Below are 24,966 nucleotides of genomic sequence, written 5' to 3' on the forward strand. Positions count from 1 at the left end.
AATGGCCCAACTTGATGATCACTTTAGATAAGCTATTACCAGCAGGAGAGTGGGGTGGGAGGAGGTACTGTTTCATGGTCTCTGTGTATATAATGTCTTCTGCAGTTTCCACAGTATGCATCCGATGAAGTGAGCTGTAGCTCACGAAAGCTCATGCTCAAATAAACTGGTTAGTCTCTAAGGTGCCACAAGTACTCCTTTTCTTTTTGCCATCTGAATGAAGTTATTCAAGCAACAGTTAGTGCTGAAGATATATATGAGATCCAGCAACTTATTTGTCACTTCTACTATCATTATCCTGCGCAGTAAAAGCACCAAAAAAGAAATACCACAACATTTCTCTGATGGAATCTATCTATATGCATATCTTCCAAATTTCTTGAAACACAAAGTCCAGCTGTAGCAAACTGCTTACCGCAGCTCTGGGTGGGATAATTCTCTTCAAGTTTGAGGTTCACAAACTGAAGAATCAACACTCTTGAGCCACCTAGCTACAGGCAGTCCCAAGCATGAAACCAATGTGCGCACACAGTGTTTTTGTGCTTGTGATACTATTGCCTCGGTAGCAAAAGTGCTGATGCTGGACCCAGTGACAATGAAGTATGTTTTTCTTTTTGAGATAGGGAGAAGCTACAGCACTGAGCTTACTGCTAGGGACTGATGAAACTGCCCGATTGAATGTTCCTCTGCTTCTTGCATCAGAGTACAGAAATTTTAGCCTATGTCTCATTAAAAGTCCATTGTTCATTTATGAGGGAAAAATACACATTTTAAAAAGGGGTCACCATACCTGATAGGATAGTCAGCGGCACTAAGATTAATGAAGAAATCCCAGGGCCAGTCATTCATCTCAATTAAATCCCTCATACTCTGTAGATAGGTGGACAGAAGACTCGCTCCTCCCCAGATAGTTGCCATTCGCCAAGGGGTGACTCTCACATTCGGATACTGGCTAGCAAACTGGAGCACTTTCCGGTGTAGGTAGTTGGATCGCTTTATAGGGAAAGAAAGTAAAATGTTCAGCAGACTAGGAAGAAAACATACAATGAAAGGCTCCTCCCCGCTCGTCTTCTTTAACCAACTGAACGGCTTAAAACCCAAGCTTTTTCAGATCAGTTGATTTTGGCCTGCAGTCATTTTAATGGTAAGTAAACTGATTAAAATACATTAAGAACTGTGAATGGTATCTGGGATTTGGTAATTTATCTAGCAAATATACTCCCAACAAAACTCAACAATTGCTAGCCATTTCCCCACTAAGAGGTACTAAAGAACACATCCCTACCTTCAGTGCAAGCTAATTTCAAAATGTCAAGAGCCCCCTTTGTTTTATTCTCTTTGATCTCCCCCAGGCAGCACTGATTCCACTTTAAATGTGCATCAGAGCCTACAGTGATTTATCAGTTATCGCTACAAAACTTAGGACAGTCAGACATGAACAGATACCGTAGACACAAGGAGAATGAAGGCAGTCACAAATGGAAAGATTTAAAAACAAAAAATATAGTTGGGCATAAAACATAAACCAGATGGAAAAACAAAAAGTGATACCATACCGTATGCAGCAGAGATAAAAAGAATGTTGGAGAAGGTGACAAAGATGGACAGATTGACAAATGGTGAGACAGGCAATTTATAACCAGTGATATATTACCTTGTCAACATGAATGTAATAGAAATGGTCTTTATGGTAAATAGCCTTAAACATGCGTTGGAGCTGCCGAGAAGCTCTGCCATGAACAACCAAGACAAATGCGATCCTGACTGGGTTGGCAGGCATGTATTCTACGGAGTCCTCATCCCATTGTACATTGTTGTTGGCTTTTCCTGTTTGAAAACAAAACATAGTAAGGACATCTCTTAGTGCATCTGCAGAGTGGGGACACAGAGAGCAACTTGTATTAAATTTTGGCTCTTTTCTTCTTTTAAACAATTTTTAATGGGAACTGAGAACTCGTAAGAGGTGCCAGGTTGACTGCCCTAGGGATCAAACTCCTCTCTTCAGTCACAGAACAGGTTTCAGAAAGCATGAGCAGCAGCAATGTAAGCTTTCCTCATGCTGCCCTGCTTATGTGCCTCAGCCAGGGCCAGGAGGAAATATTCAAATGTTTTCGACCCTTAACTGAATCTAACTGAATCAAACCAAGCTCCATAGACTTCAGGGAAGCTATGCAGATTTGCATCAGGTGAGGATCTGTTGCAAAATCTTTTAAAGTTTGCTAATCTGTATCCAGGGCAACACAACAGTGACAAAGACAGAAAAGTACTAGGGAATTGATTATATTTGGAATATTATTTAGCCTTTGTTGCTAGAAATCAATATTAAAGCACAGCTACTACTTATGTGGCATAAGCTCCCCAACTAATGGGCCATGCCCTTGCTTGGAGTAAATCAGCGCAGTTCCGTTGAAGTTGGAGGTACCGTGCCAGTTTGCACAAGCAATGGCCTAATTATGTTCTTGTATTCCACTGGTATGACCAAAATATCAAACAACTATAGCATGTGCATTGCTGTAATGCCATCTATAATAGCAGGCATAAATCAAAATGTTTAAAGGGTGACCTGCAAAATATGAGAAAATAAGATTGGGGTTTGAATTGCTCTTTGCTTCTTTCTGATGTAGAAGTGGGCCTGACAATACTTTTTTTTTTTTTTTTAAATAAAATTTTTTTTTCCTGCTTGTTTTTATATGAGAATTTCTGGTTTTGCCTTGCCTGTTTTTTCCCCCAAGAATACTCTATGAAGAACTGGAAAACTAGTAAGATTATGACAAGAAGTACTGAGTAATTGAAGAGCCAAAGGTAATTGCTTGTTCAGAACTTTTCAAATGCTTTGTTCTGTGTTTGGGTTTTTTTTGTTAACCTCTATTCCACTCATATACAGTTTGGAAGAAAAATATCTTTGTTAAAGAGTCAACACACTTGCCTTCAATACAATTCTCTCTCCATTTCCCTGCTCCCTTAGGGAAACCTCCAGCAAACAAGACAGGTAGAGCCTGATATTTCTAAGTTAAAAACAACAACAAAAAGCCCACACTACTTTTCAGACCTTCTTTATACACCTTAAATAAACTAAAAAAGGTACCACACCATTTTTTCTACTATCTATGTTGCCTTAATATCAAAGAGCACTACATGCAGTATCAGTATCTTAAAAGTGCCTCAGCCCCATAAAGAAAAACATCAGGGTTTTCCAGGTCTATGAAATCGTAGCTGCCATTTTGGATTGTGTCCTCTGAGAAGCGAATCCATTTAGCTGTCTTTAAAGGTCTAAAAGTTTTGATTTTGATTGAAAATGCACATTTAATTATGGGCAATGCACTTCAACATGCACAAAGCTCAAATGTGTACTTCCCGTTAAAAGTAAAGCTTTTAAAACTTTGGAAGCAAAAAATTGTGGTGCAATCTAGTGTGATAATACTTCTATCGTTACATTACATTTATACATAACCTTTCAGCCAAATAATTTAAAGTGCTTTATGCTCAGAGCACGTGTATAAGGTCAATAAAAATTCAGACAGAAGTAGTTGGAGCATGATAAAAACTACATCAACATGCTACTACTTTACAAAGATTAGTTAACTAAGCCTACCGCCTCCACCTTTAGAGACAGGTAATTGTTATACCCATTTTACAGATTTACAGTATAGAGTCTTGCAAACACTGTAGTGTCCATTTCATTTTTACAATATCTGTCAAAGTAATTATTAAAATAAAGTCCAGTCATGTTGATTTAAGTTTGATTCAATGCAAGAGGCAGGGGAATTGATGACTGTCAAATCAAAAAAGAGAAAACTGACAGGAAAAGACACTTTATATTTAAGTTTTAAGATATACAATAGAGTTAACAATAAAGTAAACAATGGTCAATATGAGCCATCTGACTTGTAACAATTTTTAAAAGCTTGTTAATTTGTTAAAGAAATCTGCAGACAAATTGCATTTCTTTGCTTGATATTTATTTTTAATTTTCCCCCCTTAAAATGACAAACTGACTGCATGCACGGACATATGGTGTTATTGCGGGTTCTCTAAACAATTTGGTACCCTCGGCTGTGCTGAAATGTTAATTTTGTAATATCTTGTTGCAGCACTTCTTAGCCAATGAATGCCAATAACTATCCCAAATAGTAGCACAGTAGCACACCTGAGGGAAGTGCCTATACAAACAACTCCCAGAGGGAATATTTTTCCCCTCTCAGTACCAGGAGCAGACCAGTATCACCAAAGGATTTGCTCTCACTATCCTGATGGGATCATGGAAGTCATATGTATTAGAATTAGTAATTCTCTGTAACTAGATTCCCAAAGACTTCAATTGGGGCTTTCAAACACAAATACTGTATACAGCACATATTAAATAGACATTATGCTGATTCCTGCATTTAAAGCACAGTCACAAAAGGCTTAATAGAATGGGAAAATGGACACATCCTCAATGTGGCTTCCTGAGAAGATGTCTAACTGGTTATATCAGTGCCTACAATTCACTGCTTTTGCAAAAATGTGGATGCAATTATATGCTGGCTTGAAAGTGCACCCCTTTAAAAAAAGCCAGAACTAAAATTCTGACCCCTTAATTTTAAAAGGGACGCTATCAATTTAAAATTGCACTTCCACCACTAATAGTAAGAAAGACTGAATAAAACAATAACTGCATGAGCAAAAACAGAAAAAAAAATTCTCTCTTTTCCAGTTGGTTTGTTTACCTTGGATATTTGTGCATAGTCAGTTTCACTGTTTCCCCCACATAGTTAATCAGTTTCCCCTCTTGTTTGTTTCGGTCTTTAGCAAAACAAGAAGGGAAAGAAAATGATTTTAAAAGAGGAAAATAGGAAAACGTGATTGTAAAACCAGAAAAACTGCCTGGGGAATCAGGGACAATTGCAATTGATAAAACAATTTGACTCGGTTTTCTTTTAAACGACTGAATTTCTAGTTGATAGTGTCCCTTTAAATGTTCCTGTGGTGGATTCAAATGTTTTGACAATATTTTCATTTCATTTTTGGAATCTATTTTTCTACATTAGTGGCTTCTAAGTAAAAGGAGAGGAAATTTTTTCAATGACCTGGGCTTTTTTTTTCAATGTGGGGTTTCTTCTTGACAATATTATTTTAATGGACTTTAGAGTTAGCCACATAATGGTGTTGTGTTTTTGTTGTTTTCTTCTTTAATAAATTTGCTTTCACAGAAAACACCATAGTGTTTTTGGCAGATACTGAACACAAATTCCTCCAGAATATTAATCTGAATTTAGCCCCCTTTTCATCAGGTTTCTCCTACTGAATTCCTTCAATGTCTTAGTTTCCTCTCCCGCAATTTTCCTATTTTATCTTTTTACATTTTGGTTTTTTTTTTATTTTGCTTCAGTTCTTTATAGTCTCATTTTCCACCTGCATACTATTATAGCTTCTTTAGTCTAATCTTTTTCTGGGCTGCCTAGAGTATCATAAAACTAAGTATGTTAAATTTTTCCATATGTCATAATACCAGCTACTTGTGGTGTAGCCTATCATATGCCTATTTTTAGTTTGTGGTTGATTAGCACCTTCTATTTAGCAGTCTGCCCACTGACACAGACCCAGTCTGGTTTTCAAATAAGATAAAATTGGGAAGACAGGTAAAATTGAATATTTTCTTCTGATTATAAGACTCTAAAGATGCAGTCGGACTTGAAAATCAAGTGTGAATAGGCAGTGTTCTGTAAAACATATCAATATTAGGATGGCCCCATTATCTCAAAAACTGTTGCATTTTTATAGAACCCTTCATCCAAATTTATTCCAAACTAATTTACACATTTTACTGTCTCTATATTAGTCATTTTGCCTATCACACAGAAGTGCGTCCCCTTCTGGGGTGTTAGGATGCCAACAACAATGCAAGAGAGACATCAGCTGCTTTTCAATTAACAACATGCCATATGGTGGCAATAAAAAAAATCTAAAAGGATTTTAAAGTGGCACTTGCATTTCATAGCTCCTTCAATACTATAATTATATTTCTGCATGCCCACATAGATTAGAGATCACAGAGTAAGCCAGTGCAACCGGCCTTTGTCACCTGGCCATCCTTGAGTCAAACTAACATGCAGCTGCCAAGATGAGTTTCCTCTCCACTGTCCAGACAAAGTCATCTCATTTTTTAAATCTCTACACTCACTTTCCCATTCTTGCCCATTCTGTTCAGTGGGCCTCCTTATGTGTGAAGCAATAACTCAACACTGTCTACATCACTTCCCTTATGTCTTCCTCTATCCTACCACCCCCCAGTACTTTTCACATCTCTGCTTCTTATCTTCCACCTACCTATACTTGGGGTGCAATGGGCCAAGCTGACACAGGTGATTTCCTACCTTCTTTCGTGCCACCCCCTTGATGCTTATAGTAGCCTCCCAATTAATGGGTATCGAGCTCCAACCCCCTGTCCTACAAGAAACCTTTATGAAGCAGTTTGGTTTCAATGAGCATACCCAATTCTGAGTATTGCATTATCCTGGTTTAGTCTCTTCCCACCTGTAGACTTCATGATCTCATGGATTTATAACCATTTCCTCTATGTGCCATGTATACCAACACTCTATAAACAGTAATAATAGACCCTACAATGTTAATGTTACCAGGACTGGGTTATAAGCCAAAGGGGTAGAGTTATAAGCCATAGTCATGCACTCTTGGAGAGATTCAGCAAACAGTCTCATCCATGCCAGGCCAGTTCAGCTGGTGAGTGGGGAACGAGAGCTAGGTTATGGTTCTACCCCTCTACACGGTGAAAGGAGTGGCTCTAGCCATGGAGGGTTCTTAAACTTCTCATAACTTCACAGTTTCATTATGTGCTGTGCACAGAGGTTGGGGAAGAGGCTCCTTGTAACATTTACCTCCTGGAGCACCTTCACTCTGACTGCAGTGCGGCCAAGATTTCACCTAAAGTGGTGGTGTTCACACTCTTAATAAAACCCATACTTACCAACGTATTAGCTGCTAATCAAAATGATTTTATTTTGACGTTTTAAATTTAAAACAGATAGCTACATTTAGCACGAAGACCAAGTGACTGGCAACAACTGGCCTTTTAAAATGAAACCGTTAACAGCCCTTGAAGTTTCCTACCTGCATGTTTTGGCTCCATCTACAACATTTGTTTTTAGGAAAATACATACCTGGTTTGGCAAGTTACACACAAAACGTCAGCCCCAAATGTCAAATTGGAATGTCAAATTTGGAATGTCAAATGGCCTTTATAAATCCCAGAAAAATCAGCTCTCCTAATGGAAAGTCTTACCCTTAACTACAGCGGCATCAACAAGTGCCACAATACTTAATATAGAGCTATAATTTTAGCATCTCATTTGTAGAGTGAATAGGACTCAATATAGAACTCATCAATGTAACGCACATCCTTTACCGCTAATCTTTTACTTCAGCTGCTAATTACTGATGTTTTCAGACTTTTGTAAGAGCTAGAAACACAAACTGTTGGTACAGGATTTTACAATCCAGACTATTTCAAGGAACCGATTTTGTAAATCAATCTATCACTTTATACTCCCATATTTAGATTTTACTATTTATACAGTACATTATGTCTGTGTAAATATATCTGCTGCTGCCTACTTCTCCTGCGCACAGCTGCACGTGTGTATTGATACCATAGATCGTAGAAGAGATATTGCTATGCAGATCTAGAGGCCGTTTACTGTTACTGCTCCACTAAATGAATAGTTGGATTTCTTATTACAGCTAGAATGCTAGTTATAACTCCGCTGAATGGACAGATTCTGCAAACCGTACTTAGGCTTTCCACTATAACTCCCTATTTTCAGTTTCTCATAATTTACACAACCTTTCATCTAGTGGGTTGAAATTTTCCAGCTCTGGTCTTTGCCTAAAGATGATTTTCTACTTTCGGTGCAGTACAGCAAAAACAATTTACCCTTTTTCAAATGATAGGAGAGTGAAAAAAATATGCCTTCCTTCGTTTAAAAACAAAATTGCTTTTAAAAATAGCTCTAATATTCAAATGCTTGGAGATAAAAGAAAAAAAAAGTTGGCAGAGAAATAGGCCTCCAGGAGAAGTATCTTAGGAGTTTTCTGGTGAGAAGTTTTTCTGATGAGAAGTGGCTGAGTTATGAAGGATTGATAATACAAAAGTGTAGCTGTACTTACATGAAAATTTCCTTTCTTTGATTAATAAGGTCCACAGATCCATTAAGCAGGTACATCAGCCTGTTTGCAGCTTGGGGGCAAAACCAGACCTGTCAGTCACTAACAGCAGGGAAATGTCCGGCTCTCTGAAGTGCCCCTCTTTGAGAAGGCTTCCACAGCCAAGTTAAATCAAACCTATTTTCCTAAGTACAGAGGCGTTAACCATACTTTTAGGAAAAAAAACACAATTTCTCCTACTACAGAGGATAGGAAATTCTTTCTACTGAAACATAAGAACATAAGAATGGCCATACTGGGTTAGACCAAAGGTCCATCCAGCCCAGTATCCTGTCTACCGACAGTGGCCAATGCCAGGTGCCCCAGAGGGAGTGAACCTAACAGGTAATGATCAAGTGATCTCTCTCCTGCCATCCATCTCCACCCTCTGACAAACAGAGGCTAGGGACACCATTCCTTACCCATCCTGGCTAATAGCCATTAATGGACTTAACCTCCAGTTCTCTTTTAAACCCTGTGATAGTCCTAGCCTTCACAACTTATTCAGGCAAGGAGTTCCACAGGTTGACACATCCAAATCTTTGAATGCCATCTCTATTCTGGATGATTTGTTTGTCTCCAGGGCGGGTAGGATGTGTGGACTTTATTACTCCAAAAAACAAAACAAAAAAAACCCCCACCTTCATGTGAGCACATTTGCATATTCTTCTTTGTGCTAAGGTCCACAGATCTGTTCAATGGCATTTTCATAGCAGTTTCTCCAGAATGGGAAGCAGTATCATCCAAGGAATTAAAAAAGAAGGATACCATATAGCCTCCATCTTCCCTTGGGCACTAAATAGAGGAGAAGAATTCTGCCAAAAAATGGCTCTAGCTAAAGACTGGATGGCCAGTATGCAGAATGTATGTATTGATGGCCACACAGCTGCCTAGTAGATCTGAATGCAGGAGACAAGATTTCTCTGCCCTGAGATTAGCACTGCTCCTGCCCAAGCGCCATAGTCTCATGAACCAGAAAGAAAAAAGGAGTGTCACTGCAGCTCTCTCCTTGCTATCTTTTGTGCGGTCCTGGGGAGCCAGCTTTTCCAGTCCCGCCTGGCTCCCTTCCTGCCTGGGGAAAGGGAGCTGATCAACCCTAACCAGACTGGGCTGTGAGAAGGGAAGCCGCATTGTCCTCACAGAGCCAGCCAAGCTCCCCAGTGAGACATTCAAAAAGGGGGTGAAGCAGGAGACAGCCCCTCCCTTTTGCCCCTAGCTTTTCTTGGCCTAGCTCTCCCCGCAACGTCCGCAAGGGTACAGCAAATGCCTCAGAAAGGGGAAAAGGAGCTGAGCAGGTCAATCTCCACAAAAGGCCAATGCAGCCCTAGGACACAGCTGGGAATTGGATGGACATGTTCTTGAACCAGATTGTTAGTCACTCATAAATGTGAAATAAAGTTTGGACTTTTCCTCAGAAAAGCTCTGGAACCGGGAGGACTGGCCAAACCGCCTGCTTCCTGGCATGGAGGCAGAAAAAACAAGGGAACTTCAGGGAGCCAGGGACTGCCCTGCTGCCAGTGACTGACAGGTCTTTTCCTGCCCCAAGCTGCAAGCAGCCTGAAGTACACAGTGTAATCACATCTCTGAACACTCTGTACACTTCTTTGGCTACAATATTTGTAGCTGTTCTCACCAACGACCTAAGTGAAGGGAAACTATAGAAACACACAGCACAACTGGCACAGAGCCCCCTCAAAGTGGGCATCTACAGAATCTGTATATCCGCGGCCCTTCCTCCTAGCCCACCCGCTACTACTCATTTTGAGCAGAGCTAGGCCCATGCATGGCTCCCAGGGAACGGAGAGCACCTTGAACTGGTGTAACAGATGACAAAAACCCAGCTGCAGTGAATGCAAGACTGACTTTACTTCCTGTTTATACAGATTCTCGACTCCTTGTTCTATGGTCCCCACTAGCAGCTCTTAACATTCACAACTAATAGCACGAACACATGGACTTTTCTCTGCCTGTGATTCTGTACAGACTTCTGCTCATACTGGTGCTGATCCTAACCCTGCGGAGCGCCTCTTGGGAGATAGGGTTGCCAGGCATCCGGTTATCGACTGAAACGTCTAGTCAAAAAGGGACCCTGGCAACTCCGGTCGGCATTACCAACGGAGCTGTTAGAAGTAGGAGGCGCAGCGGCGGCCCGGGGCTAAGGAAGGCTCCCTGCCTGCCCTAGCTCCGTGTGGCTCCCAGAAGCGGCTGCCATAAGTGGCCACCAGGTCCTGCAACCCCTAGACCAGGTGTTCTCAAACTGGGGGTCGGGATCCTCAGGGGGTCATGAGGTTATTACATGGGGCGGGGGGTCACGCGTTGTCAGCCTCCACCCCAAACCCTGCTTTTATAATGGTGTTAAATGTATTTTAAAGTGTTTTTAATTTATAAGTGGGGGTCATACTCAGAGGCTTGCTATGTGAAAGGGGTTACCAGTACAAAAGTTTGACAGCTAGAGAGGCTTCATGTGCTGCCCCTGCCCCGAGGGCTGGCTCCGCAGCTCCCATTGGCCGGGAACCATGACCAATGGGAGGTGCGGGGGGAGCGCCTGCCAGCGGGAGGGCAATGTGTGGCGCTTCCCTGCCCACCCATGCGTCTAGGGGCTGCAGGGACCTAGTGGCCGCTTCCTGGGAGCCTTGGTAAGTGCTGCCGGGATGCTGCACCCCAAACCCCCTCCCACACCCCTACGCCCTGGTCCAGCCTGGAGTCCCCTCCCACACCCAAATTACCTCCTAGAACCTGCATCCCCTACCCCCAACCTCCTGCCCCAGCCTGGAGCCCCCTCCTTCGCCCCAAATCCCTCATCCCTGGTTCCACCCCAGAGTCCACACCCCGAGCCGGAACCTGCACCCCCTCCCGCACTCCAAACCCCTCGGCCCCAGCCCAGAGCCCCCTCCTACACCCCAACCTCCTCAGATTTTACTTTAAAGTTGATGCCTCCTAGGCTTTTCTTTTCTGCACTGGTGCTGAGTGAGGATAAAGTTTGAGAGTATACTGCTATTGACAAATGGATGTTCCATTCTTATAAAGTATCTCAGTAACACTGCTTCAATATACTTTACTCTCAGACTCTTCCTTTACTCATAGACTCTTCTGCAACTTCATATGATTAAGTAACCTATAAGCAAAAATTAATGCCCTGTGGGTGGGAAGCAGCAGGATATAATTTACAAAAACTCTGTGACTAGTCAATTTAAGCTTAAGGAGAGAGATCTCAGTCAAATTCCTCCTTCCTGAGTGGAAGCCTTTACTTGTGGTAAAGGTGCTGCTGATGCTAACATTTTAAGTCTGCTTTAATCACTTCAGAGAGTGATGGAATAAACTTATGGCAGCATGGGAGCCTGAGTTACTGCCTTCCAGCAGGACAATTCATTTCCTGACATTACTTGTAAGTTCCTATTATTCCTTCAGCTTTACAATACCACCAGAGAAAGCCACCACAGTTATGGGTCTGGCTCTGACTGCAGTTCCATTATAACCTCAGATTTCCAGGGATTTCTATCCTACCTATCAAAGAGAAAAAGGGAAAAATTTGTTCCAGGTTCAAAGTTGGCACATGAGGTTTGAAAAGAAGATCAGGATTTATTTCTCTCTTCTCTCTCTCATTCTGCAGAAACAAATCAATTTTCCATGATAGAAAACTAAAAAAAGAAAGAAAAATGGATATACTGTAATATGACTCTGTACATATTGACTATGACTATGACGTAGTTTTGTTTCTAGTTTACTCACAATGTGTATGGGATTGTGTAGCATTTGGTGGAGGAGTGGTCTGAGTAATATTTTAAAAAACAACCTTATTATTTTGGAGTCTTATAGTCAGTCTCAAGCAATTATTGAAACCATTTGCATGTTTTACAAATCACTCCCTAATTATCAGGACACTGGTGCACATAGAGATAGACACAGATACTGAATCTAATTTACTATGATAAATGTCTAGCCAGGCCAATAATCTTAAAAACAAACTTGCATTTCTGACAATTCTAATTATGAAAATAGTATCATTCCTGGGAAATGAATCTCAATTATTTACTTGTTTTGGTGGAGCGTGTTTAGTGAAGCATTCTTCCCCCCTTTCTCGGTGACTCATAAATAAATGAGAAACAGTTTAAAGTAACAATATATTAATTAATGCTGAATTAGAATGAATTTCCTATTAATACGACCATACCAATTAACAACCATTTAGTTCATCATGAACATTATTACATTGAATACCAAATTACTTTAAAATGATCATCCGTTCATTTAAAGCAATACCCAGTGACATTACCAGACTCCAGAGAGATTATATCAAGCGGGTCTAACAATGGATGCAAAATGCTGGGGACATTCCTTGAAGTATCTTATTCCTCTGTGCCAACATTAAAAATATTTGGGATACAGCACCCTTTCTGTTCACCTCTTATCCCGTCATACTACATTTTGTATCCTTGGCCTTCCAGTCCTGACTACATTTGTTCTAAGTGAAGATTTTCAGTTCTGACAATTGCGTCAAGGCAGGTAAAGAATGGCAGAACACTGTTCATGAGAGTGACCATATTTTCCCAAAGGGAAAATGGCACATTGCACGGGGCTGGCAGGAGGTCTCCCGGCCTCCTTCCCGCGCAGGGCCAGCCTGAGATCCCCCCATCTCCCCCACATGTGGGATCACCAAGAGACCCATCCTGCTGCCCGCCCATGCAGGGCCAGCCCAAGGCCCCGCTTCCATCTGCTGCATGCAGAGCCGGACCAAAACCCTCTGCCACCTGTCCACACAGGGCTGGCCTGGCCCGAGCCACTCTCCCTCCCTCATGTTCCTCCACAACCTGCTAGGGGTCACATCCTACTTTTTTTGAAAACCTGCATTTGTCCAGTTTTCTCTTGCCAACTGATGATCAGGGCTTAACAAAAAGGGACTGTCCCAGCCAAAACGGGACATATGGTCACCCTGCTGTTCACCTAACAAAGTCAAACCAGTTACCTGAACTGTTAAATACAGCCCTGATGAAGAAACTCTCATTCCAGGGGAGAAGCAGGAAAGGCAATATGTGACTACAACAGGGTTCAAAAAAGAAGAAGAAGAAGAAGAAGAAAAAGAACTAGATATGTTCATGGAGGATAGGTCCATCAGTTGCTATGAGCCAAGATCATCAGGGATGGTGTCCCTAGCCTCTGCTTGCCAGAAGCTGGGTATGGGTGACAGAGAAGGAATCACTTGATGATTACCTGTTCTGTTTATTCCCTCTGGGGCACCAGGCATTGGCCGTAGGAAGACAGGATATTGGGCTAGATGGACCTTTGGTCTGACCCATACTCCTCGGGGAATTCTGCGCCACGGCGCATGCACAGAATTTATGTTCCCCATAGATTTCTTTGCTTCCACACAGAAAAATCATTTTCTGACAGGGAAGCAAAGGGAAGTCACAAGAGCGATCATGCAACCCTCCACAGCAATATGTTTCGTGTGCCCAGAGCAGCTGGCAGAGAGGTAAATCACTGTGGGACAGGAGGTGGCACTGGGGAAAACCCGGCTGGTGGTTCTTACCCTGCGCTGAGCTCAGCGGTTAGGCTAGGCTAAGTTGGGCTGGGGAAGACGGGACTACTTCTTCCCCTGCACAGTATCCAGGGCCAGGTCAGACCCACCTCCAGATTTCTCCCCTGGCTGCAGGAAGCTCTACAAACTCCCCAGTCCCCCGGGCTTCCTGCACCCATTGCTCCTCAGCTGCAGGGGGAGGGATCCCTTTACAGGGAGCTGCTCCTCCATCCGCCCAACCCCCATGCATCCAGAACCCCTCATACCCAGACCCTCCCACTGAGCCTTACTTCCCTGGACTGAGAACCTCCCCCCGATAAGCTCCTCTCCCCCGGCTCCTGGACCATGCCGACGAGCCACCCACACCCAGATCTCCACCCCACCGAGCCCCAACCAGCTGCACATGAATACCTACCTCACTGAGCCCCAGTTCTCCAGCATCTGCCCCCGCGAATGCTCCACATCCAGACCCTCCACCTGGACCCCCTTGCAGAGTCCCATTACCATTGCACCCTGAACCCCCAAACAAGCCCCTGTGCATCCAGATCCCCTCTGCACCCAGATGCCCCACTGAGCCGCCCACACCCAGATTGGCCTCCACAGAACCCTCTCACATCACACCTGGATCCTCCCACCCCGAATAAGCCCCTCCATATTTGGATCCTGCCTTGCTGAGCCTGTCTGCCACACTTGGTGCACCTGGCATGGAGGGGCAGGGCCCTGGGGTGTTTCTGGGACAGGTCCGGTCTTTGCGCTGTGTCAGGGTTGGGTGCAGTCTCACTGCTGAGTCAATGTCCCAGGGAGGGGAGAAGCACAGTGATCTCCCACCTCTGTGCAGCCAGTGGTATGTGCTCCCCAGTACCATGCTCCGTATTTATTTGACAAATAAAATTTGCAGAATTTTACGGAATTTTAAAATATTGTGCACAGAATTTTTTGGGTGCAGAATGCCTTCAGGAGTAGACCCAGTATGGCTGTTTTTATGACTAGATCTGTCATTTCTTTGACAGGGTCAGTGAAGATAAAAGAGAATTTTCTCTTAAGGCCTGATGCTGTAAAGTGTGGACCTCCTCCTGAAATATGCTGAGTACCTTCAAGTCCAATTGACTACAATCTAGGTTGAGACACCTCTGAGTAGTGCTTTGCCTGCTTCTAATATGATCTGCATGGTACCAAGCTTCCACTGCTGGCTTCAATATAGGGCGAGGGGGGCAGTTACTGGAAAGACGTCTCAGAGCCTCATGGGGAGTTGGGGAAGAGAGGGAAAAGAATTTAACAGGGTGAAGATTTGGTAATAGTTAAGAAATTGTAACTAACCTAAACCAGTTTAATCAGCAATTGCTGCTATGGATGCCTCTGTTGACAGTCCTAAACTGTGAATAACAAAAAGTTTTCAGCACAGGAGAGAAGAATTTTGTAAAGAAAATTAATGATGGAAACCACAATGGAAATTACGTGCACATCTTCAGCATGTTAGCTACTGTGAAGAATTGAGGCTTAGCCCTTGTGAAGTACTGAGCACCCTGTGGGAAGTCCCATCAGTCACCTATTTCAGTTAACATGCATGAAAGTTTAGGGTGCTCAGCACTTTGCTGAATGTGGTCAGTACTTAACTCCCTGCAGGGGACTAGACTGTTTCACTGGTTGGGCAGTGAGAGGATGTCTCATATAAGAAGCACCTGTGCTTACGGATGGGTGATTGTTCCCTTTATTGTTTTGCATACTCTGCTGTCTCAAGAGATTCACAGAATTAGCATCTCTGCAGGTGACCTGTGATGACAATAAACAAAATATGAGACATAGGATGGGATTTTCAAAATCTCTCAGTGTTGGCCTATCTCTGCTCCTATTTAAGTTAAACTGGAGTTTTGCCAATGTCTTCAACAGCAACATAGTTATACCATTGATAAGCAGTTTTGAAAATCCCACCCTTAATTCTTATGTAGCAGTGAACTGGTATTCTAGAGACATCAGTTGGCTATGGATAAGTACTACAATATGAGTTAGTTTAAGCTAATGCCAATATTTGAAGGGTTTTCCAAGAAAATAAATAAAATAAATTCTAGTTTGCTACATGGAGGAATGTACATTTTTAGGAGTGGACACTTATAAATAATTATTTTTGAATATTTCTTATGACAAGGAATTTTGTCATGGTGTTAAGAGTTTCTGGGAAACTGACATTACCTTTGAGTAACCCAAAGAAACATTACACAAGCAAGAAAGGTTCAAAAGTGAAACCACTAAACTTCTGTAGATATTTAGTTTGCATTATATATGTTTTTTTTGTTAGTAGTCATTGAAACACTAGCAAAGCATGGGTCTTTGGCCTCTTCTAGTTGTATCCACATAAGAGGATAGCAGTCTACTATAGCTACCAGCTAGTGGAGTTACTCCTTTATCTCTAGTGGTTAGGATTCTGCTTCTAGCTGTTTACATCCCAGAATTCAGTTCAGCAGCCTACGCAGGGTTGTTACTTCATTTCCATTGTAACTATTATTATTGACAACCTACAGCTTAATCGTGCAGTGCCTTACTCAGCCAAAATTCCCATTGACTGATAATAAGGGCTAAAAAAGACTTTGGATTTAGCCACCCACTGTACAGATCACTTTATTTTCATTGGATTAGGTGTATTAAATCAACTTGTTTTGTGCAATTTAAATACTTAAGGAAGTACCTAACTTTGCACTGTTTATTTCATTTGTGCTATCTAGGTTTAGTACCTTTTGCTTGTTTAATAACATAGGAATTATTTTTATCATTGATTAATTCCTGTAGTTCAAAAACTTACTGCCATGTACACTACTTGAAAAGTACTATGAATAATTTTACATATCAGAAAAAAAAACAGGACTAATTTTCTTTAAGTATTATATTACTTGTCAGACAGAAATGGAATATAATTATGGTGTGACATTTCCAGCAGCAAATACATTCTCTTGTACGCAATTAACATTGGTTCTTTTGGCAAGCTTTAAAAGATTACTCATATGGTATGCTGAGTTACAATAACACATGAATAATAAATATCACTATGCTACTTGAGCTAGATTACATTTTATCCCCACTGCTCAAGACTCATGATCAAAATGTATTAGATGGATGTTAATCCATCATTGGCTGGTTCAACACTACAAAGCTGAGTGTTCCTTTGGCGAAATGGTATGCTCAAATGGGAAAATGTGTGTATCTTTTAAAAAAAAGACTAATCCTTGTGAATCAAAAGTCTCAATTCTACTTCCTAATACTGGTGATAGCAGTCATCCCAGAACTACTTAAAAAAAACTTTTAAAGCCATCAAAAAAAGTACTTATCATAGGACACAGAATTCAGCCTACCTCCTCTGCACTGTAAACAGAGATATTCTTTAGGTAGATGGGAATGGTACTTATATGTCCTACCTCCTGACTGGAGTCCTTTTCTAAAGCTATTTTTGACCAAGAGGATTAGTGAAGATGTGTAAAAAGATATTCACCCACACTCACCCTGAAGGCCAGATGGGTCAATTAACCTATTAGGCTACAAGCTGGGAAAATTAAGGCTGAGAGGAAAGCCCTAATTAGGGGAAACTCACTGGTAGGGGAACAGGCAAGGGTTCTATAAAGCCAGGGAGCTGATAGGAGAAAGGGGCTGCAGGGAAGTAGTTTGCAGTCACTCCCTGGGAGAAGGGAGGTATATTTGGGGCTATCGAGACAGGTAGCCTACAGTTACTCCCTGGGAAGAGGGCGTTCTGAGGCAGGCAAACCCAGAGAAGTGGGGAGAGCCAGAAGGTAAGGACAGGCTCGGGGAAAGGCAGTAAGGTCCAGGAGGCAACAAACCTTGCCTTCTGATTAGACGGTCCCTGAGCTGGAACCCAGACTAGAGGTTCCCCTACCACAGTCACTGAGGCAGTGACACCATAGGACAGTGAATGGGAAGACCATCATAGATTACTAGTGAGGAAAGACTGACAGCCTAGAAGAGGGAAACATGTACAGTGACCCAGCCGGAGGGCCAGGTCATGGAGAAGGAGCACCTGGAGTTGCAGAGACAGAGAGAAAGTGGCAATGGTGCTTGCCCTGAACTTGGAGGGAGCTAATCTCCAGAGTGGCCAGGAGGAGGCACCATCTGCTGTGAGGGGACCCAGTGACAAGGCGGTATAAGAAGAAAATCATTGCTAAATAATCCTCTAAACATTTCATAGTCAATCCATCTTTAATACAATCCCTTTAATTCAATTTGTGTGCAGTGGAAATCGTATCTTAGATTCCCCGCTTTATTGTGATTTGTTCTGTATTAACCAAACATTCATTAATAAGATGATTCTTAAATGTCTTCATGACTGTCATTCCTGTTGTCTGAGCTGACTGTTCTCCACCCTCCTTTGAAAACAAACAAAAAGCTCCCCATACAATCTGTTGATTCAAATTGTACACATTATGTTCAAGTTGCCAGTGAACCCATGTGCAGCGTCACATCATGCGTGATGAGGAGTCATGGTAATTTTACACCATTAAAAGAAGGTTTTTATATTTTAGAACCTACTTCAGATTTATAGATATGTAATTAAACAAGCATGCAGAACAGAAGATGGACATAGCATTAACACTACATTTTATATCTAACGCGAAGGAAAATCAGCTTATAAGAGATCAAGGGCCAGATTTTTAGCAGGTCCACATAAATGTAGCTCCATTAATGTTAGTGGCATTTTTTCCATTTACTCCAGCAGAGAATTCATCCTGAACATAAATTTGTGCAAGTGTTAGGAAGACCATTAGTTTTAACTTTGGTATGTAGCCCATTTCACGCTAGCATGACATTTTAAATGTTTCCCTGAAAATTGCGAATGGAGCATTTTGCCCTAAGCAAATATGCTCTCCATTATATTCATATGCAGGTTTGTAGACACACTGGAACCGAGAGGAGAAGCACATTGCTATTGTGGTGCAACACCAAACTTTTACTCTCAATTATACCATAGAAGTATATCACATGAATACACTGCAGTAGTAAAACAATACCACAACAAGAAAATGTTCAAAGACAATATAAAATAATGTTTTCTATGCCTTACTAAACTTTTTTTCAGCCTTTTTCAAAAAGAAAAATTTTGTAAGCCACAGCTTGCTGTTACAAACCCAAGCCTCTTGGGAACATATGAATGCATAATGATTTCATACTTTATAAACTGAGGATGAAATACTGAACCTACTGAAGTCAAAGGGAGTTCTCTCATAGACTTAAATAGGACCAAGATTTTCCGGGGTTCTGAGAAGCTGCATGAATGAAAAAACATAGACATTTATAAATTACTCAGATTCCATTTTTAACATAAAAAGAGGAGTACAAAACACAACATACAAAGTGAAAAAGCAGGACCTTGCTAAGGGGCAAATGTGATCAGTGTTATTTCCAAAACTGTTTCAACTGTGTACCACAACGTATGCTATCAGGTGCGTCCTCCCCTTCACAATCCCAAGTTGAAGTTAATAGACATCGGCATGTTTGAATCCCAAATCAACAGGACACAGCCCCATGTGATTCATAAGCACATTTACATATTATGGGCCTGACCCTACATTCTTTGTGTGTGTGCGTGCGCACACACACACACACACACACACAATGGAAGTGCTGGGAACACCTTTATTTCAGTACAGGTGTGTCACATCTGGTGTGCAATCCAGACCAATAAGGAGTTGTTCACTACCAGCCCTGCAAGCATGGGAGCCTCACAATGCTTTGCTATTGCAGTTTCCAACATACGCCGCTCACAAATAGCCTACCAGCATGCGGGTCGCACCCTGGGTGTCAGTGTATAGCTAGAGCCCTGGTCCAGCAACTCTGACCCGTCAGCAGCACACCAGCCACACTCTGGCTTCCAGAAGCCTTGGTTACTACCTGCAGAGTGACCCCAACACACTCCCAGTCCTTAATTTTCCTCAAAACATGTTTTCTGCACTGTCCAGCCCTCCCCTGGGCAGTTAAGATATTAGAAGTCTGTTGCCCCTGAAATGGGTAAAAATTCTGCTACTTTAACTGAAGTTACCGAACAGTTCAGTTTAAACACAACACTGGATTAGTTTCGATTAAAAAATAAAACAAGTGTATTCAACTCCAGAGAGATTTTAAGTGAGTACAAGTATGAGGCATTAAAGTCATAAATGGTTACAAGAGAAATAAAGATAAAATGCTTTCTAGTAGCTAAAACTTAATAAGTTAGACTTCATTCAAGGTAAAATCCTTACCACATGATCCCAGCAACAGGACTGACCAAATTCTCAGGTCAGGATCCCCCCTCATAGTCAAAGGGCTGGTTTCTTTGTCTTCTTTGGTGAAAGAGAGAGAGGTATAAATAGGGAGAGATGTCTGGGGGTGTTTTTGTCCCTCACTTTTACAGTCCAGTACTCCTTTGAAGTAGATTCTTCTCCGGATTACCCCTTAAAGCAAAGTTTATTCAAACAGCAAAGATGTTGACATGGAGTCTGGTGGGGAAGGTGGCTTTATGTGCATGCTGAAATGTAGATTTCCCGCACTTGCTATCTCAAAACCCTGTTTACTATTTATATGTAAAACACAGGTACACACACACACACACACACACACACACACTCCTTTGTTTAGGACAGACCTGTTTAACAACTTTTGCTTAATCAGGGCTGTGTGGGTTTGAACGTGTGCTAACATCATTATACAGGAGAAATTCGTAACTTTACATATGATGTTGCAACAGACATTTCACCATGATATTATTGACCAGCAAGTTATTAGTTTTCAGATGATACCTCATAAGGCATATATTGTACAGATTATCACATTAGTGTGAATACAAGGGTGCATTCGGTCACAGGGAATGCATGGACTGCAGAACTGGGCCCTTAGCCCATACAGTTGGTTTCCAAGGAAGGACTGAGAACTCTGCAAGGGTAAGCATGACATAATAGTGTGAATATCTATGACTGACTTCAAAATCAGCACAAATATTCTGAAGTGAGGCACATAACCTAGTAGCTACTTATTAAAATCAAACAACAAAAATTGCAGCTCTGAGGCTCAAGCAACAATTCAGTTGCCAATATATTCCTATTTTTTTCTGTCGTCAACATACATGCATGCACACAACCCCACTTGCCAGCCCTACCCAGAGAGGAAGAATTAGAAAGAAACTCTGCATGTTGTAGCTGACAGTTTCTTCTCCCCAGAAGAATGGAGCTCCAAATAAGGAGTACAAAATAAACATTCCATTTAGACAGGGCCGGCTCTACAGTTTTTGCCGCCCCAAGCAGTGAAAAAAAACTGCCGCCGCAGATGGCAAAAGGGAGAAGCTGCCGCTGATTTGCCCCTGCGGCCGTCGGAACAGAGAAGCTGCCGCCGAATTGCTGCCACCGCTGCTGGGACAGAGGGGCTGCCGCCAAACTGTCGCCACGGCGGAAACTCTGCTGCCCCTTTCTAACTGCCGCCCCAAGCACCTGCTTGGAATGCTGGTGCCTGGAGCCAGCCCTGCATTTAGAGCATGGCTTTTATTGACAACCAGGACTAAAAATCTTTGACTGGCAGCACCTCATGCTAAGCAAAAATGAATTCAAGAGATGAAAAAGTCTGAAACACAAGAAGCATCTCAGAGTTTCTAAAATGTACTTGTTTGTTTAGAAAAGAAACCAGAGAAAACAAAGAATGCCAAAGTTTAATAGTGACAACGGAGAGACAACCAACAGCCTGCAGGTTAAAGTCTGACATTAGCTGTAGGTTAGACTGCTGAGGGTTAAGAGCTGCAGGGTCCCAAGATGAAACAGGAGGTGAAGCAGCACACAAGGATAAGTACTGCCACCTCTTTTGGGAGATAATGCTTTGAACATTGACAGCTGACTGAGTGACAAAGCACCATAACAGGATCATTGCAGAGATTGTCAAAGGTTTGGATATGATGGGGCTTTATCATGCCCCCATCTTCCATACATACAGAGAACAGGGAACTAGATGCATCTGAAGAAGTGGGGGGTTTTACCCACGAAAGCTTATGCCCAAATAAATCTGTTAGTCTTTAAGGTGCCGCCGGACTCCTCGTTGTTTTTGTGGATACAGACTAACACGGCTACCCCTCTCATACAGGGAACTAGAGGATCTGGGTCCAAAGGAAGGTGCTGGAAAGTGGAAAAATCTTCACAAAGCCAAGACTCTAGGGAAGAAACGGAGCTATCAAGGCCTTCAAATAAATTAAGTGTTTGATACTGTTTTACATGTACCAGTCCATAGCTGTTCTCTCCAAGTCCATGCAGCTAGCTCCTGTTAAACTACTGGGAGCTACCTATGTGCATGGATCCCTGAGAGACTTATGTTGCTATTTAATCCTTTGAAGCTTTAAATTTGTTCATTAAAAACATTTTAAGGAATAGTTGCCACATCATACCTTTTGGCCTCTATCACTGCACCATAATCTTGGAATGCCTCAATCCACCCACTACTGCATCACACTGCCACGTCTGATGGGTCAGGAAGTAGAATATAAAAAAACCCCATCGTTTAGCTAGGTATTTGAAGCTAAACTTTGAAGCTAGGTATACTTCAGGTATTTGAAGTCCCATAGTTTTCACATCCTTAGCTCTTTGAGATTAAGCAAATACAGCCCTAATTCAGCAGAGCACTTAACATGTTCAATGGGACTAGTCGCAGGTTTTGATTTAAGCAGGGTTGGACAACTCACATGCTTAAACTGAAGTATGTGTACAAGCGCTCTGCTGAATTGGGGCCTAAGGCATTAGCACAAGTCAAGGCACACCTGTTGAATCTGGCATCTTCATACAAACCTTGATGAAATCGTATCCTACCTCATCTTTTCACTTCATACTGAGAACCAAAGGGACCATGGTCATTTTAAACTCCCAAGAAAACTGTCTGGCTTCTCAGAACCCGTTAATGGATCAAACCTGGCAGTGTTCAGCCTAGCTATATTGTAATTAACTTTTTATTCTCATAGATTTCAAGGCTGAAAAAAATAAGAACCCTACACTTCAGACTTGAAAAGCGTATTGTGACAGGGTCAGGACAGATGGCTACAGGAGAGTAATAGAAGGCAGATATATTAGCCCCAGGCTAAGGAGGTCCCTTTTCCCTGAATAAAGTAACAGGGAAGGTTCCAGAACAATCAGGAACCTTCTGGAGACAATTAAGACAGGCTGATTAGAACACCTGCAGCCAATCAAGAAGCTGATAGAATCAATTAAGGAAGGCTAATCAGGGCACCTGGGTTTAAAAAGGAGCTCACTTCAGTTTGTGGTGTGCGTGTGAGGAGCTGGGAGCAAGAGGCGCTAGGAGCTGAGAGTGAGAAAGCATACTGTTGGGGGACTGAGGAGTACAGGCATTATCAGACACCAGGAGGAAGGTCCTATGGTGAGGATAAAGAAGGTGTTGGGAGGAGGCCATGGGGAAGTAGCCCAGGGAATTGTAGCTGTCGCACAGCTGTTCCAGGAGGCACTCTAGACAGTTGCATTCCACAGGGCCCTGGGCTGGAACCCAGAGTAGAGGGCGGGCCCGGGTTCCCCCCAAACCTCCCAACTCCTGGTCAGACACAGGAGGAGTCGACCTGGACTGTGGGTTCACAAAAATGGCCAAACTAAGGGCTGCCATGAAGCTCCAATGCGAGCAAATCTGCCAAAAAGCGTAAGACCCACCAAGGTAGAGGAGAAACTTTGTCAAAGTATTAACTATATATAAGGACCGAGTTATCTCTCGCTGTTACTTATTACATTAGCCAAGGAATTTGTTCATGAACTATATGGGCCCAACTCTCCTCTAATTTACACTTCTGTAAATGAGGAGTGACTCGACTGAAGTCAGTGGAATGACATCAGTGCAAAACCAGTATGAAATGAGAACTGGATGTCAGAGCCAAATCCTGTTCACCTTACTCATGTATAACTTTTATTGATTTTGGCTCCATATTAATAACTTTGAGTTTCCTTGAGGATCTGTCATCGTAGCTTAGAAAAAGCAATCAAAATCAACCAAATGGCTATCTTTATTTTAACATTTGGAAAGATTACAAACAATTTGTCCAACTTAATTTCTGATATATTCAGAGCTGAAATGTGAAATGCTGAACTGTTTCTATATTTAATACATAGATCCCTTTCTTCACAGGCAGACAAGACTGACAAATCACACAACAGTGAGATGAGTCAATACTAAAAGTAACTAATTTTAGAAGATTGTATTGCTTGTGGTTCAGTAATACACAATCTCCCTCATGCAAACTGTTCCCAGAACAGCATCTTTAGCCCCATAGTGAAGCAAAAGAGGGAGAATGTGCAGCAATACAACACACATGGTGGGATTTAATTAAGGTAACGTACAAATTATGATGATGGGAGGCCTACTGCACATGCTTTCAGAAGTTTTTCAATGATATATAGCTTTCTTATTTTTTCCCCCAGGAAAAGTCACTATTCCTCAGAGAAGATTCTGTCTATTCCAAGTTTCAACTCTGAGCTGTTTTTGTTGTAACCTGGGTTTTTAAAAGTGTAGTTGTAAGTTTATTCTACAATCAGAAAAAAAAGAGTACTTTTTCCACTTAATTGTAAATCAAAAACAACTGAAGGGAGTTTCATCAAAAAATTAAACTTTTTAAATATATATATATATCTCAAGGACAGAAGAAGTATCAAAATTTTCATCCCTAAAAGTAAAAGTTATGTGTGTGTGAAAACAAGATTATAAAAGAAACTGGTCTCCAATCTTGACTTCACTGTTATAGTAAATAAAGTGCTTTTTAATAAAAAAAAAAGTTTCAATTCTGAAGTAACATTCACATATATTGATTCAATACAATAAATAACCTTCTTAACTCTTTAGATGTTTAATGATATACTGCATATATATATACTCACTGGCTCCAACTTATTAGGATACCCATTTTGCCAGAAACTCTATGGATTAATGAGATTATTCTTCAAAGATGTGGCCTACACCTGAAAGCCACATGGTTTGGAAAGAGTTAACATTACTCCAGAATAATAAAATACTGAATATAAAATCTACAAATTATTACTGATACTATAATTACATTGCCTGGGTATCCAATCCCAAAGGAATTTAGAGACCTTTTGCCACAGGCAGACTCTGAGTGCTAATATGAAACCCAATGCGTGTTCATTTTAATTACATATGTGCCTGCTGAGAACATATGATGGAGTCTAGAAAAGCTAATTCACTATCTGCATGACAACAGGAATTAATATTAAATCTTGCACCCCAAGTAATTCTCTTGA

The 24,966-nt window shown here is 41.7% G+C and overlaps 1 protein-coding gene across 2 annotated transcripts in view; it reads right to left on the reverse strand.

The window, feature by feature from the left end:
• Positions 1-24,966, reverse strand: part of XYLT1 (xylosyltransferase 1) — a 341,106-nt gene that overhangs the window by 126,688 nt on the left and 189,452 nt on the right. For both annotated transcript variants that reach the window (XM_075132747.1, XM_048865755.2), the window contains exons 4-5: positions 1,655-1,827; positions 791-993 (exon numbers count right to left, since the gene is read on the reverse strand). In XM_075132747.1, the coding sequence (XP_074988848.1) occupies positions 791-993; positions 1,655-1,827 (376 nt within the window). The remainder of the gene's footprint in view (positions 1-790; positions 994-1,654; positions 1,828-24,966) is intronic.

This window comes from Caretta caretta, chromosome 10 (genome assembly GCF_965140235.1).
Source record: "Caretta caretta isolate rCarCar2 chromosome 10, rCarCar1.hap1, whole genome shotgun sequence".
Taxonomy (NCBI): Eukaryota; Metazoa; Chordata; order Testudines; family Cheloniidae; genus Caretta; species Caretta caretta.